This window comes from Augochlora pura, chromosome 10 (assembly GCF_028453695.1).
Source record: "Augochlora pura isolate Apur16 chromosome 10, APUR_v2.2.1, whole genome shotgun sequence".
NCBI classification, from domain to species: domain Eukaryota; kingdom Metazoa; phylum Arthropoda; class Insecta; order Hymenoptera; family Halictidae; genus Augochlora; species Augochlora pura.
The window spans coordinates 3,085,961-3,100,617 of record NC_135781.1 but is presented as its reverse complement, the minus strand read 5'-3'; the positions used below and the strand labels follow the sequence as shown (position 1 = coordinate 3,100,617).

The following is a 14,657-nucleotide window of genomic DNA, read 5'->3' as shown; positions in this document are numbered from 1 at the left end:
GATTCTGTATCTCTTTTTACAATCTTTATTATTTCTAACTATTTTATAATTGTAAGAATTTCTTTTCCCATGATACCTTCTAATATTTATCGTAAACTTTAAAATCTAGTGTTAACAAAAATAGCTAGCAGAACTCGAGGTACAGAAGAACTTTTGAATTACCTTCGTTATACACACATTTTGATACTTGCAAAGATTCTGGCAGGAGATTTAAAAGAGTTGCTTGAACATATCGTTTGAATGATTTTTTCTGCGAAATTTAAATTTTTCAAATATCGATAACGATGAGCAAGACAGGGTAATGGTAATGACGCTTCTGAACTCCCGTTTCTAAGCGATAAAATAATACGTCGGGTATCAAGTCTACGCCTACACCTCGTCGGTGGTGCCATGATACTGTCGGTAAAATCACCCTCACGCATACCCACCCACCCTCTGTAATTTATATATTGTCCTCCACAGCTGATCGAAAGGAACCCACATAAACTGGGTAGACTAAACACGCAAACATTCCGAGCTAGTGTAGTTATTTCGTCGTGTATACAGAATGTACGAACAGCATAGTAACATAAAAAGGATCGATAATTAATGGAAAGTGAATGGAGCAGGACCGGTCGATAGTAGATTTAATTTTTCTGTGATGTCGAAAAAAATTGTCATGCTTCCAATATGTTATTTTCCGAGGCGATATCTTATGATCCTTCAACTTCACCTTCTTTTGTTGCTGTTGCTTTTCCCAGGTAAATGCTTGAACGTGCTGTTTCTGATTGCACCTGTTCCTACAAAGGAATTGTTATCTCATTATCATGCTCATATTTAATGAAGAATAAGTGTAAGTGTTATTGATGTACATATAAGTGATCTACACTGATTTTTCTGTGCTCTTAGCCAAAGAGTGCACTATGCCAGAAGCAAGTCAAGAAGGCTTGTTACATTCATTCAAAAGTTACTCGGATATAGCAATGTTTCATTACACGGTTCCAAAGGAGGTGCACAGAGCTACATGGCAGTTTGCTGCCTTCATGGATAGGCAAGATTGTCCAGAAAGAAAAGTACATATGTAAGTTACATTTGATCTTACATCTACTCTTCTGGAAGTATAACATGTTCTAATATGTTACTGTAATTTATAGATATCTACAATGGGGCAGTTATCCTGTGATATCTGTAAATAATGATACATTCCCTAATGACATGTATCCCAAGCGTAATCAAACAATTGTAGTTTCTGCAGTTACAACATTTGAACCAAAAACCACTGCAATTGTTCCAGTCTATGGACCAGAGTCTGGAGACTGGTTTGTGGGAGCTTATCTGTCTCATTGGGATGAGAAGGTTCAACAACAGGTAGAATTATGTCCTGTAGTGTGATTTTGTTTTAATGAACAGCATTGATCATTGATTCTTTTCTGCTTCAGGGGCTAGGACACAAATGCCATTATAGCATAGGTTCTGTAGCTATATGGACACAATCCAATAATATGGAAAATATTCCAATTGGCAGTCAAGTTACATTAAGAACAAGAGGAACTACTTCCTATTACAAGTAAAGAGCGTACATTACATTGTATTCCCTTTACTATGATCTGCACGAAAAATCAATATACTGAATACTCCCACAGAATATACATACCATCAGGAACATGGAATTTTCAAGTTCATGTTTGGGGATGTAATTTTACTGTTTACAAGTACCTGTATCCGTCTCATGACATACATGAACGTACTTGCATTCAAAGTATGGCCTTACAAGGGCGTTCATTACCCGTTTTTAACCATTCTGAACCCGGTGAAATCGGAAATTTTACCGTGCTAGATTCTTACACCTTTGTGGAATCTTCTCCATACGAGGATAGCTACTATTATCTGATGATTGTTTCAACTAGTATTATTAAAGTAAATATTGAAGTAATTACTTCAGGTAAAGCTCGCATACCATAGTATTTTTCGCATACAATCCCAGTTCGAATAAATCATTTTGTTCAATCATGTTTCAGAATGTCCAGTCAGAGTAACAGAGAAGTCTTTTGTAAGACAGTATTTAGACGCACCTTCGTTTTCTCAGGCGTTAGCTCAATTGCATATGAAAGATCTAACAAAACATCATATTCATCACGATGAAGATAAGAATAATAATGGATCATTGTACAATGGAATTGATGTTAGAAATCAATTTCACGTGTCGGATGAAAGTTTTGATGATCCGTGTGTTCCAAGATATCAACTTGCTAGGATTAAGCATTCACAAACATTTTCCGGTGTTTACTTATTACAGGTAATAATTATACTTAACATCCTTGAGGCAATAAAATAGGAAACATCATTCTTTGATAAATCTTCTTCAGGGTAAAGAATGGTTAACTTCCTGGGTAATGTTAACAGACAAACATCCAGTAATAACGCAGTTTAACATATTGCCATTGATAGATATCGGTGGTACACTCGATATTAGTGCACATTTAGAAATGGACAAAGTAAGCATAAATAAATTCAGGACATAAGCTGACGTTTAATCGGATTGTAATTTCTTTCTACGTGCATTTTAGGTAGTAACCAGGCAGCTGGTTAAAGTTATACTTTGTATACGGCGCGGTCGAGTTCCAGATAGATCTAGAGGTAATATAATATGCAACGATTCAAGAATGTCGATGAATTTGTCGTCATTCGATAAACATGATTCAAGCCTACTAATACCGTATCCCCAGCCGGATATTTGGTATGTTGCTTTGCAAGCAACGTGTTATTTTAACGGGTAAGGTTATTTTCTGTGAAAAGGAAGAGAATTGTACAATTAATTTGATTACTTGCACAAATGATACCATAATTATCTGCATATTAGACGTCCTGTAAATTGCGAAATGGAAGAAATTTTAGTATCATTGGATATACGAACAAGACAATGTGTATTTCCTGGAAATTATCCATGTGGCCATCATGGAATTTGTCAAGAAATTCACAGAGATATTCTTTATTATACAACATGCAAATGCTTTGAAGGTCCGATTATCATTCAGACAATAGAATTTCTTCGTTTCTTTTCAAATCTGTTAATTGTAAATTTTATTTTATAGGATACAAAGGCTGGGGTTGTACAGATGCTACTAGTGCCAATCCAGAGTCTTCTCTTCTTATGACGACATTGATGCTCACTTTAAGTAATGGTTTTTTCATACCTGCTATATATTTAGCTGTTAAGCGCGGATTATATACAGAAGGATTAGTGTACATGGCAACTATGCTTTTTTCGTCTCTCTACCATGCTTGTGATCAACATGTAATGACATATTGCGTTGCTAAATATGAAGTACGTAAATAGCTTTATTTTATAGTAATCACCATGATAATTACTATTTAAATTTTTATACAAATTGTTTCTATGAATTCATTTTATTTACAGGTTTTGCAATACAGTGACTTTTTTTCAAGTATATTAGCGTTTTGGGTGACACTCGTTGCAATGGCTGAAATACCAACTCATTTTGTATCATTGTGCCATATGTTCGGAGTTCTTATAATAGCTTTCGGAGTGGAATCTAATAAAACAAGCCTAACTAGTATATTGGTACCTTTGGGAATGGGTGTTATGATTCCAGTAAGTAATTCGATTTATTCTTTTTGAATACTTTCATTTTACGCTTGTATATCTTTAGATGGGAGCGTATGCTTACCGTTGTTATCAATTGAAGAAGTGGAAAAAACCTGACAGAATTTCAAAATTATTGTCGGGATTACTATTAGCAACAGTCGGATTGTTGCTCTTTTCTCTAGTTGAAACAGAAGCCAATTATCAAGTATGTGAAATATTTTATATATGCAGTCGCTGTGAAAAATTGAATAGAATATGACACTTTTGTATCAAAAATTGTTTCAGTATGTCCATAGCGCGTGGCATATGATAATAGCAATTTCACTAATATTTCTATTACCGCCATCGCCAATGGAACCAGCTAGTTCTTCCGGTACGAGCTCATTCAGCGACGACAGCGAATTACTCGATTACAAAGATGCGCATGGTAGTCCGATTTTTACGGTAACCACGGGCCAGGAAAGCTTGGTAATCGCGTTAAATTGAGGATTGTGTTAAAGATAAGTAGGACAAAGAAACCAAATACGTACCATTGTTTAAGTTATTTGTGCCAAAAGAGTGTTCTAATTCTCTAAGCAAAAAAGGTAGGTTACAATATTATGATAATCAAAATTAGAAGATGTGTGTACACGTGCACATACCATCTATGTATGGTGTCCCATTTTAATGTATGCCTACGATTATTTTCTAAATTATTAAAGAAGTGTTTCAAGTAAAACTTACAAGTTTCTAGGGGGGCCTTTAAGTGGTGTACGCAAGACTTGTATAGATTGAGACACCTCTGAAATTACAAGGTGACCACTAATTTTTTAAACGGAACTATATAAAATTTGCATTTACTGTAAGGTTCTCCTAGCCTCCAAAACAAGGGATAAGTTATATTTGAAATGTTTTTCTTTCAAGTAACGAATATTCAGAAAATAATTATTGTAGAGAGATAAAAATGGGACACTCTGTATGTATTGGGGGTATCCATAAGTAATGCACTTTTCTTTTAGATGGACTAAATATCGTCACCTTACTCGCGGATTTGTTTTAGTATTATGTAACATATACATATAACTACGTTTATTTACATTTAGTGTGTTTATTGTTATTTCTTTTTAGGAATCTGAATGTATCTTTACAATATGTTGACAAAAACTAATTATTTTTAATTTTTCACCGCACGTGCGAGGTAAATTCCATTAAGTAATTTACATAAAAAAAAGACCAATGGTTTACAACAGATCAGCTGATCTTCAACAGTCTAAAAATTACATTACTTATGGGAAACCCTAACAGATAAGATATGCATTTATGTATAATTTATATAGTAGTTCCTAAGTCAATGCAACTATGTGGTTATAGGGTAATCTATGTGGAGATTTTCAACTCAATACAAAATGACAAACGTGTATAGATATATTATATACATATAGTCATAAACATTACATCAACTTACGATGGTGCTAATAATCTTACTCTGTTGTGTTTAGACTATTGTATACTCAGCAATACTGACAGATCTATTTTTATATACTTCTTATTGTTGAAAACTATATTTTATTACATTGAATATGTTGTTAGGAAGTGTATGGCACTTGTTCTCCTTCAAGAGTCATATCACTTCATGATAACAGTTAATTATGTTTATTATTAACGCGAATATTTACGAGCCTTCATTTTAGGCGCTTTTTAACAGAATATTCACTCTATAAATGTGTGTTAACACATTTAAAATATACGAAGATAGAAACATTCGCACGTCTTTCCATATATTTTTGTGGTACTTAATTTACAACAAACTATACTATTTATCTTAGTTCAAAAAGCGTTGTAATGAATGGTATCTGTTTCTTCATGAACATAATCAATGCTTTATTATGCATTTGTAAACAACTTAATTATACAGAACAGGTTACTTAAGATTAAAAGTTGAAATGTTTTTGAATTCGATATGACATATATTTTCACTTCAGTCTTCTTTTTGTGAAGTGATTCGAGATGAAAAAAGTAGTATATGTGTTTGCCTACAAATTGAACATTAGAATGTTTATTATTAGAAATTTCAGCTTCTAGTCTGAGATACCTCATCCTGTATAGTTTTCCGAATATTTCGTATACCTTGTAATATTAACAAGTGTTTTAGTTCATAGATTACCCTATACAACCATGAACTCATCCAAAACTTATTATTACTTGTAATTTACATCATACTCCTTTTTTTTTACCAAATCACATCTAACGTGGATGTTCTGTGTAATTACTATAACTTTGGGAAATAAGCACCCGATTATATTTATTTAAATATAGTAGAGGGTCAACTAATGCATGCAATATTGTTATGTGTACTTTACGAGTCGTGTTCAGTGTTGCGTGAGGGACCACAGTAAGTAAAAGGTACTACTAGCATGTTAGGAAATGAAAGTATGAATGCTGTGCCTAAAAAGAGATAAATTATTCATGCATAGTATTCAAATATCAGAAATCTAGTGACCTAACGTTCTGCAATTTAATTATTTTCGTCACGTGATCAGTCACGAAAATGTTACAAAAAAATATACACAGATTTATACTTTTACTAAATACTGACTGTACTGATTTTTCTTTTTATTGTTTTTATATAGAACTATAGAATTTACATCTATAGTTGAATATGTGTTTATTGTTAATAAGTAATTTAGGTATATCGTAAGCTTTATATAAATATTAATTTAACGTTAAACATTCCCAAAGTTAATCAGCTGTAATACAGTAGATGCACAGACATTCACTGTGAATTAATTTTAAAATTCCATTTCCTTAGAAGTATGTGATATAATATCGCAATATTTTAGTAGATGATAAATAAGACGCTTCGTTTCGCAATCGTAATCTGATAGATTATCATTTATTGACTATTATTGTTGACAATTCAAATTATTGCAATGATTTATATGATATCAATTTTATATAACAAGTTACTAAAGTATAGTATCTATTTTATTTACTATTCAAATACCTCACAATGTTTAAAGTGCCATCTAAGATTTCTCTCTCATCCTATGCCGATCATATTACAAATTTTATTTTTACACTATTGAAGGAAAGGCAGGATGATCGAAAAGAAGAAATTCATATAATACAAATGTTTAAAAAGATTTATGTATGCTACATCAATTAAGATTTTAAACACGAAGAAAAAAAAAAGAATGTGTAGAGCGATGCGAGTATTGATACCGGAGAATATAATAAACGACATATAATTGTATTATAATAATAAGACAGTCACAAATTCGAAAAGTGTAAAAATCATATAAATTTTCATACTACGAAAAAAACATTAAAGAATCAATGGGTAAAATTATGCGTGTCATTAAATAAACTAGTTCAACTCTCAACGATCTATTACAAATTTCTTTATATCGAACGCAAAGCCCGACATGACAAATGAAAATAAAAAAATGTTGTGAACATATAGTACCTCGTCCAAATCTACATATAGCAATATAACTTTTTTTTTATTATTACAACGACAAAGAATTCATTACATGAAGTGCATGTAATTATTTGAAATCATTCTTTCTATCTTATAAAGTCACTCGTTCTTCTCGATGATCACTCGAAACAACTTACCAGTCCTCATTACTGTGTTCCATGTGTACTGTAAGTGTTAAACATCTTTCTTCTCTCGTCAATTACATTTAATACATGTTTATATTGTTGCAATGTGCACCTGAAAAGAAAATGCATGATACGTCCTGTCTAGCGATACGAATATAGACAAATTATAATAAAAAGATGTTTAGCATAAACACATCAAATATTTAAGAAAGAAGATTTAACATTTCAATAAATGTGATTAAATAATTTATATCATATGTCGCTCACTTCTCGATTGCACACTCCCCTATCCAATCCATTGCATTCTTCATTGCGGTACATTGGTTTTCTAAATACGACGAGACGCACAACATATTCGCGCCAATGTCAGTCTTTTCCGTCGATTGTTCGCATCCCTGTGTTACGTTAATTACATAAGTGTAACAATATTCTATTTCGTTGCTAAAAATTTTCCACACCTAGTGATTGTTTTAATGGAATTAACAATAGTTTGTTTACATTAAATATCTGCGAATAGTTCACGATACCTGTAACCATTTGTTTTGCAGTAGCTCTTTGAAACTTTCTCTCTCATTAAATTTTTGCAACGCATAAATCGCTTCGATACCCTCATCGACATTCTTAACATTTTTAAATATCTCATTAATTAAATTGATCACCATGTTCTCCAGCTGACGAACCACGGATCTAAACTGTTCAATCTTTTTCAACCAACCGGACTTCCTATTGTCGAATATAACGCCACAATCCGCTTTAATTTCGTCTAAACTTTCGTAAAATAAATTTTCTATTTCATGCCAGTATGCTTCGTACTCGGTCCCTCTCGGGCCACCGAGTAATCCTATTCTGTTGTGTCTGTAAAAAGAAGTGCAAATATTTCTCATAATAATTTATTCATAAATCTTATTATTCGTTAATTAATTTATAAGCGTACCTTCCAAATATCGCTAACGAATCGCAGATTTCGATCACGCAGTAACATCTTTGTTTGAAAGAATTAATTTTGTTGAAAACCTTCTCTTCACTGATGTTCCATTTTTTATTGGGATTAATATGCAAAACCGCATTCGTCATTAACTAAAATATATATACCACTCGATTTATTACTTGTCATGCAACAAATGAGTTTTAAGTGGAAAAACGTACATTATCATAAATGGTTCTGTAAATGTTGCAACAAAATATACATTTCTCCAACATTTTCTTCCCTTCGCTTGGATTACTTCCGAAAACAGCATCAATCGTAATATAATCTTTACATTGGAATATTATTTGCGAACTGAACGCTTCACAAAGCGTCTCTATATTCTCCCTGAAACACCGCGTACGATTAAGAATTTTCTTACCCTTGCATTTTCATTTTGTTCATACTGACGTGGTGTTATAAAACGGCGCTTCCATCCAAATAAATAATATTAAAAGCAACGCGTCCGTTATAGAGTTCTCGGCATCGTCGGGAATCTTTAAATTTTTACAGAAATCAAGCATAATATTTAAATACTTCAAATTCGAAGTCACTTGCTCGAGCCCTCTATCGATGCGCTTGGATAATTTTTCGAATTTGTTTACGCTAAGCGAACGACAATTGCGGAGTATATCGCTGATCAGTCGAACTTCCGGGTTCTGTAGTTGAGCACGCAGATAATTCAAGTTCGAATCTGGAAAAATTTCGGACAGAATTTGTCAAAATTGAAAAATCTGAATAATAAGTGAAATCTAAATTTTATAATAAATTAATAAGTTCTGATCACATCGATTTGTGATAGTTCCTTCGTGATAAACAAATTAGCGAATACTAACGTTTCGATTTCCAGTAATTGACTTCGTCCTGCATGCATTCGATATTTTTTCTATTCGACGACGTTACCGTAGTTTTATGTATTTGGACAATCCAGGACCAAGCTATCTTCTCCAATCTGCCGACTATCTTTCGTTTCTTCTCGTCTTCCTCCGGAAGTATCGTCGTTCGATCCTCTCCCAATAAAAAACAATCAATTCTGCTGGATGGCTCTAGAAACATTTTCAGATTTTCCTTTGGCACGTACAGAGTCGTCAAACCCTTCGCTTTGTAAATCTCTTCGGTCAAACGAATACTGAATTCATGAAAATTTGAGAACACTTCGTCCTTTACGACTGTTCGTTGTCAATGGAAAATTGTAGTTGCGACAAACTGTCTTAGGATAATTTTCTACAAAACGATGGTAAATAATAAAAATACATTTTTAAGTGGATACACGACGTATAGTCGTCGGTGTGAAGCAGAATCGGCGCATAAACGTTCTCCACGAATTTGTGAACGGAGCTCATCACGTTCCCAGAAACACTTCCGAGTGTGACGATTTCGAAAAAATTGTCCACCGTGCACGCTTGCCACGGCGATCTTAAAAAATACATGAACCCTTTCGGCGCATATTCCGGAAAATTCAAAACGGCGGTCAGCTTGTCGCCGTCGCGGAATACGGATAGCAATATATTCGATGGGTCCTCGAAATATTCTCGGATTGTTCGGTCGCAATTTTCATCCCAATTATTATCGTTAGAATCGGAGTAGATCGATAGATGTTTTATGTATTTCACCTGTAAATAAATGGAATGTTCACCTCGCTATCGTTCGTTAAAGTACAGTTTAAAAATGGCGCCGCCGATGACGTAATCGAGTCTTAGGAAACAGATGTTAACAGTACGTATACGTAGGATGCATCGTGTAGTAGCAAAAGTTTTTCATTAATTACTTGTATACTATAAAAATCTGGAAACTAAGATTTTATAATACGTCTCCAGTCCTCGTCTTGTACATCCCTTCCGAATTTAATTATCGATCGACCGCCAGGTCCCATTCAGAAATTTATCTTAATCATCGATCGTAAACAAACTTCGTAAGACACCGAGTCCTTGCATTGCATGCATGTTGAGATCGTGCTGTACAAATTGTTATCGCGTTTCTAATAAACATGTTCCGCAACGTATTACACGCTTCGACTTCATCCACGATACTCGCTATTCCGGCAAATTATGCGATTAGCGGGTATCAAAGTGTATAATGCGTCACTGCATCCGTTAAAAAATGAATAACGTGACTGTTATTTATACTGACTAATCTCAACAAGTCTTCCTCGGCGAATACTGGCTTTTCTGGTTCTGGAGGCAGCTCTTCTTCGAGTTCAGGTGACTCTGTGATGTAGCAAGGTATTTTTGTTATTCTTGCCTTATTGAAAATTTAAATATACATATTATACTTGCGGTACAGGAGTTAAATTATGAAGATTGAATTAGAATCGTAAAAATTTTCAAATCTGCGTTTACCGCGGATATTTAAATATAGCTAAATTGATGTCTATAGGGAGCTTCGTCTATCTGAGCATGCGGAGAATGTGATGGGATACCGAATAATCGGGCAATTAAAATGATTAAATGCGCTAATTATTCGATCTACGTGTATTCGTCAACTTCGATAAGTCACCATAGATAAAATACAAACGAATGGGGTTGCAATTGTTACTTATACCTTGCCGTCCAAAGTCTTCCTCGTCGGTGTCCATATCTAAAAACTCTCTATGCGCATCTGTCATCTTATCTGACTTTTTTGTGCTATCAGATTTTTGATCTTTTTTAGAACTCATGACTACAACTATAGCAGTAACGGGGACACACTTGAAACGGTCACTTGCTGTAAACGTGTGCTCGCACGCAGCGGACAGCCTTTGATTTGAAATCGTGTGTTAGATCGATAGAATCTTCGTTACCTATACCTTGCCGTTTCTTGGTAAGAATACTTTAATTCTTAGTGTTAAGACGCGATATGCGATTGTACCGTTCCGTCTTTGCGTTCGGGTTTAGGCTACGGTCACTTAGATTATTGCCATGTTTTAGAATCGATTTTTAATATTTATTTAACGACTTAATTACTTTACCGCACTGACGCGGCCTAATAGTACTAAATGACATACCTGGGAAGTACAGTGCCCCTCTATTTTTGTAAATTCCTTGTGGAGGGGTTTTTCTATCTACAGTATTTAAACACCTTCGCTGAATATTGGGTTCAGTAGAAGACGTACATTCGTTGCGAAAATATTACCTGCGATCCTGTACGTACCCTTAACACTTAGAAATCACGTAAGTACATATGTAAATTCATGTGTCGATCGAAAAAAGATCGCCGAGAAACAGTTAACGCAGAGATCGCGCAATAACAGTTTAACGCGGAGAGCAGAATTTTAAATGCTCATATCAAAAGTTTTTCGTAATTTTCTGAAATTTCTAGCATCGAGACAATTTTTTACAATGCAGTCGACGTATAATGAAAAAATATTTGTCGGTCCATTTGCTCATACCAACGAATCTGGTGAATTAATTACCGTCGATCATGGTGCTATTTACGTGAAGAATGGGAAGGTATCTATGAATTAATTATTTTTAAATACAATAGGAAATTTCTTCTTTTTATTTGTAATATTAACATGCGATGTATTATTTGTTTTTTAACTTTCAGATCTGCGACATAGTAACGAACCCGAAATCGATTGATACCGGAAATGAGAATGTGATTGTTCTCTCTAAAAGTCAATTTTTAGTACCTGGATTTGTTGATTGTCACACTCATGCGGTGCAACTTCCTAATCTAGGAATTGGATATGACAAACAGCTTTTAGATTGGTTGGATACTTATACATTCCCCTTAGAAAGAAAGTATAAAGATGAAAAGTTTGCTGATAAAGTATTTGATGCAGTTGTAGTAAGTTTAATTCCGATATTATTAACACGCATCAACGTATTTTTTATACGTTTTAAATTAAACGTGACCGATATTATAATTACAGAAATACACTGTTTCGCAAGGAACGACAACAGCATGTTATTTTGCATCACTTTATGCACGTGCATCTCTAATTCTTGGTGAAAAAGTAGCTGCTATAGGTCAACGTGCTCTGATCGGTAAAATTACTATGAATGTCGAACGCGACGATGGGTACTATGAAACTGCCAAAGAATCTATAGCTAATCTAAATAAATTCATAGATGATATTAATGAACTGAATGTACGTTGTAAATACTATTTTCGGGGAGAATATTATATATTACTGTCTTTACATAATATTTTATTACGAATTTTTTTATAGAGTCCTCTTGTAAAACCGATTGTAACGCCAAGATTTGCTTTAAGCTGCGACATGACACTATTGAAAGAATTGGGAAAATTAGCTAAAGAAAAAAATCTTCATATACAGGTATTATACAGAATGGGCCATATAACTTGAACACCTAATATATTTTGCAAAAATGTTTTTATAAGCAAATATATAATTATCAATTTTTATTTTATATGCACCATTCATTCTAACACGCATAAAACATTTCAGAGCCATATATCTGAAAATATAGAAGAAATTATTGCTGTGATAAATATGTTCCCAGAATGTTCTTCATACGCAGAAGTCTATGATGAAGCCGGCCTTCTTACAGATAAAGTATGTTACTTTAATTTACACGTAGAAATCGTAACAAATAATCATATAATTTATGCATACAGACAGTGATGGCTCATGGAGTGCATCTCACAGACAACGAAATAGCATTATTGAAACAACGCGGCACCGCTGTTATCCATTGCGCCTCTTCAAATACATGTTTGAAGAGTGGTCTTTGCGATGTACAGAGACTGAAAAAGAACGGAATAAAAATTGGTCTTGGCACTGGTACAAGAGAAATTTAATTAATCTTTTTTTAAAAGCTTTCTAGTAGTAACTTACGATTAACTCTAGTTATATTTTCACAGACGTTGCAGGCGGACAAAGTTGTAGTATGTTAGATGCAATGAGATCATCTTTGCAAGTATCAACGCATCTGTCCCTTCTTACAACTGATTATAAAGCACTTAATTTCAAAGACGTATTTCATTTAGCAACTTTGGGTGGTGCAACAGGTAACTAATAAAATAAATAAAATTTTCCATTACTTTCGGATAAATGTATTAAATTCTATAATGGTTTTTCTAGCACTTGCAATGGACAATGATATAGGTAATTTTGTAATCGGTAAAGAATTTGATGCTCTTGTTATTGATATCAATAATAAAGATACCTGTTTAAATGATTTAAGAGAGTATACTTTAGAAGAAAAGCTTGAAAAGTTAATATATTCTGGAGATGATCGTAATATAGCGGGTGTGTATGTAAGTGGATGTAAAATTAAATAAAAATATATTTTTTATACTTACAAGTTTTCTATTCATTTGGATCCCATATGATTTGATTCCTTTAGCAATGTAATAACGTAATCACAGTTAATTCGAATCCGCAGATGAAACAGCTATATGATATATATGTTTTGTATAAATTATAGTATATTATGTGTAAATTAAAAAAATGTTTCATGAAAACAAATTACCTGAATATTGTTTTAAAAATACTTCTATACTTCTGTTAGCCTGTTTGAATGCTTTTTCAAATCCAGCACTATCATCATCCTATAAGAATAAAGAAATTTCATTAATTTATAGGAACATGTTTTTAATACAAACAAATAAATGCAAATAATATTTACAAATAGAGGATCCCGTATATTAAGTTCTCCAGTTGGATCATATTTTCCAAGAAGTTCAATTTTTGCTTTACTGTCTGCTGGTTGCATATTACACAATTCATACACTATTCCACTATCCATTCCAAATATCCAATCAAATTCATAGAAATCTTCTTTTTTAATCTAAAATCATTACTTATATAACTCAACAATATCATAAAAACTTTAATTTCACTTACCAATCTTGCTGTATGAACATATTTTGTAATGCCATTCTTTTTAAGTGTGCTCATAGCCCTAGGCTCCGGACTTTTACCTACATGATACTGCAAAAGTGCAGCACTATCTACTTCCCATAAATCAGTCTGACTGATTTGTTTCAACTGATCACAGAACACAGCTTCTGCAATTGGAGAACGACAACTGTTCCCTATAATGTAAAAATGTAATGAAAATACTTCTGTCTCGATTTATTACAAAATTTTATCCATGTTTTTACACCTACCTAAACATACCATTAACACTTTCCTTTTCTGTGACATGTCTTCCTGTAATAACTCAAAACATATCTTTAAGGTTATGTGAGAATCCTTCAAAAAGTATCTATGTATATGTATGATATGATAGGATATATGACGTGACATATGTACCGTTCACTGTTCATTGCTCACTTGAAGTCCCGTTTGTACTAATCCTTTGCTTGTCGCGGCAATTCCCCTTGCCTCTGTGCCGTCCGCGGGACTTCAAGTGAACTGCGGACGGTATTTCAAATCATTATAATCAATCAAAATTTTTCTATTTCAACAGATATTTATTAATTTTACACATTTTTAGAATGTAGAAAAGCTTTAACACACCGAACACATTGTGCATATACTTCACGAAATCCTTCACTGTTATTGTCCTGTAAATAAGAGCTTCATCAATTTAGAAATCATTATAATAGAAAAAATGTAGAAAAATATAT

At 33.4% G+C, this 14,657-nt stretch overlaps 3 protein-coding genes across 9 annotated transcripts; 1 reads left to right on the top strand and 2 right to left on the bottom strand.

Annotated features, from left to right (window-relative positions):
* The first annotated feature begins 462 nt into the window (after window positions 1-462).
* Window positions 463-13,387, top strand: LOC144475696 (guanine deaminase-like). Of its 6 annotated transcripts, none has more exons than XM_078191838.1 (14): window positions 463-740; window positions 889-1,060; window positions 1,134-1,347; window positions 1,419-1,546; window positions 1,623-1,921; window positions 1,998-2,275; window positions 2,346-2,474; window positions 2,547-2,752; window positions 2,840-2,997; window positions 3,072-3,304; window positions 3,398-3,592; window positions 3,651-3,791; window positions 3,872-4,170; window positions 11,433-11,563. In XM_078191838.1, the coding sequence occupies exons 1-13, from the start codon at window positions 641-643 to the stop codon at window positions 4,070-4,072; spliced, it is 2,454 nt and encodes an 817-aa protein (XP_078047964.1). In that variant the 5' UTR covers window positions 463-640; the 3' UTR covers window positions 4,073-4,170; window positions 11,433-11,563. The 6 variants fall into 6 exon arrangements, with proteins under 6 accessions (XP_078047964.1, XP_078047962.1, XP_078047965.1 ...); XM_078191836.1 differs by lacking the exon at window positions 11,433-11,563 and adding an exon at window positions 10,785-10,928; XM_078191839.1 differs by lacking the exons at window positions 463-740; window positions 889-1,060; window positions 1,134-1,347; window positions 11,433-11,563 and adding an exon at window positions 10,785-10,928 and having other exon boundaries at window positions 1,513-1,921.
* On the bottom strand, window positions 7,147-10,924 carry LOC144475700 (uncharacterized). Its single transcript, XM_078191848.1, has 10 exons — window positions 10,677-10,924; window positions 10,266-10,342; window positions 9,406-9,748; window positions 8,972-9,304; window positions 8,547-8,829; window positions 8,318-8,483; window positions 8,106-8,248; window positions 7,699-8,026; window positions 7,439-7,629; window positions 7,147-7,283 (listed from the first exon to the last, which is right to left on the bottom strand). The coding sequence occupies exons 1-10, from the start codon at window positions 10,789-10,791 to the stop codon at window positions 7,193-7,195; spliced, it is 2,070 nt and encodes a 689-aa protein (XP_078047974.1). The 5' UTR covers window positions 10,792-10,924; the 3' UTR covers window positions 7,147-7,192.
* Window positions 12,956-14,503, bottom strand: LOC144475698 (low molecular weight phosphotyrosine protein phosphatase 1-like). 2 transcript variants are annotated; one of them, XM_078191845.1, is made up of 7 exons: window positions 14,341-14,503; window positions 14,196-14,238; window positions 13,930-14,120; window positions 13,712-13,873; window positions 13,556-13,634; window positions 13,386-13,477; window positions 12,956-13,095 (listed from the first exon to the last, which is right to left on the bottom strand). In XM_078191845.1, exons 2-6 carry the CDS (start codon window positions 14,230-14,232, stop codon window positions 13,452-13,454), a joined length of 495 nt encoding a protein of 164 aa, XP_078047971.1. In that variant the 5' UTR covers window positions 14,233-14,238; window positions 14,341-14,503; the 3' UTR covers window positions 12,956-13,095; window positions 13,386-13,451. The 2 variants fall into 2 exon arrangements, with proteins under 2 accessions (XP_078047971.1, XP_078047970.1); XM_078191844.1 differs by having other exon boundaries at window positions 14,196-14,503.
* Between the last annotated feature and the right edge of the window lie 154 nt (window positions 14,504-14,657).

Bases quoted from the DNA above. Each gene is read 5' to 3' on its own strand.
- LOC144475696 (XM_078191838.1), top strand. From the start codon at position 641: ATGTCGAAAAAAATTGTCATGCTTCCAATATGTTATTTTCCGAGGCGA. The intron at 2,276-2,345 runs GTAATAATTATA...AATCTTCTTCAG, and splicing joins CCGGTGTTTACTTATTACAG to GGTAAAGAATGGTTAACTTC. The intron at 2,475-2,546 runs GTAAGCATAAAT...CGTGCATTTTAG, and splicing joins CACATTTAGAAATGGACAAA to GTAGTAACCAGGCAGCTGGT.
- LOC144475700 (XM_078191848.1), bottom strand. From the start codon at position 10,791: ATGAGTTCTAAAAAAGATCAAAAATCTGATAGCACAAAAAAGTCAGAT. The intron at 8,830-8,971 runs GTTAGTATTCGC...AAATTTTTCCAG, and splicing joins CAATTACTGGAAATCGAAAC to ATTCGAACTTGAATTATCTG. The intron at 7,284-7,438 runs GTGAGCGACATA...TTTTCTTTTCAG, and splicing joins GGGGAGTGTGCAATCGAGAA to GTGCACATTGCAACAATATA.
- LOC144475698 (XM_078191844.1), bottom strand. From the start codon at position 14,334: ATGTCACGTCATATATCCTATCATATCATACATATACATAGATACTTT. The intron at 13,874-13,929 runs GTAAGTGAAATT...TAATGATTTTAG, and splicing joins ATGTTCATACAGCAAGATTG to ATTAAAAAAGAAGATTTCTA. The intron at 13,635-13,711 runs GTAAATATTATT...TTATTCTTATAG, and splicing joins ATATACGGGATCCTCTATTT to GATGATGATAGTGCTGGATT.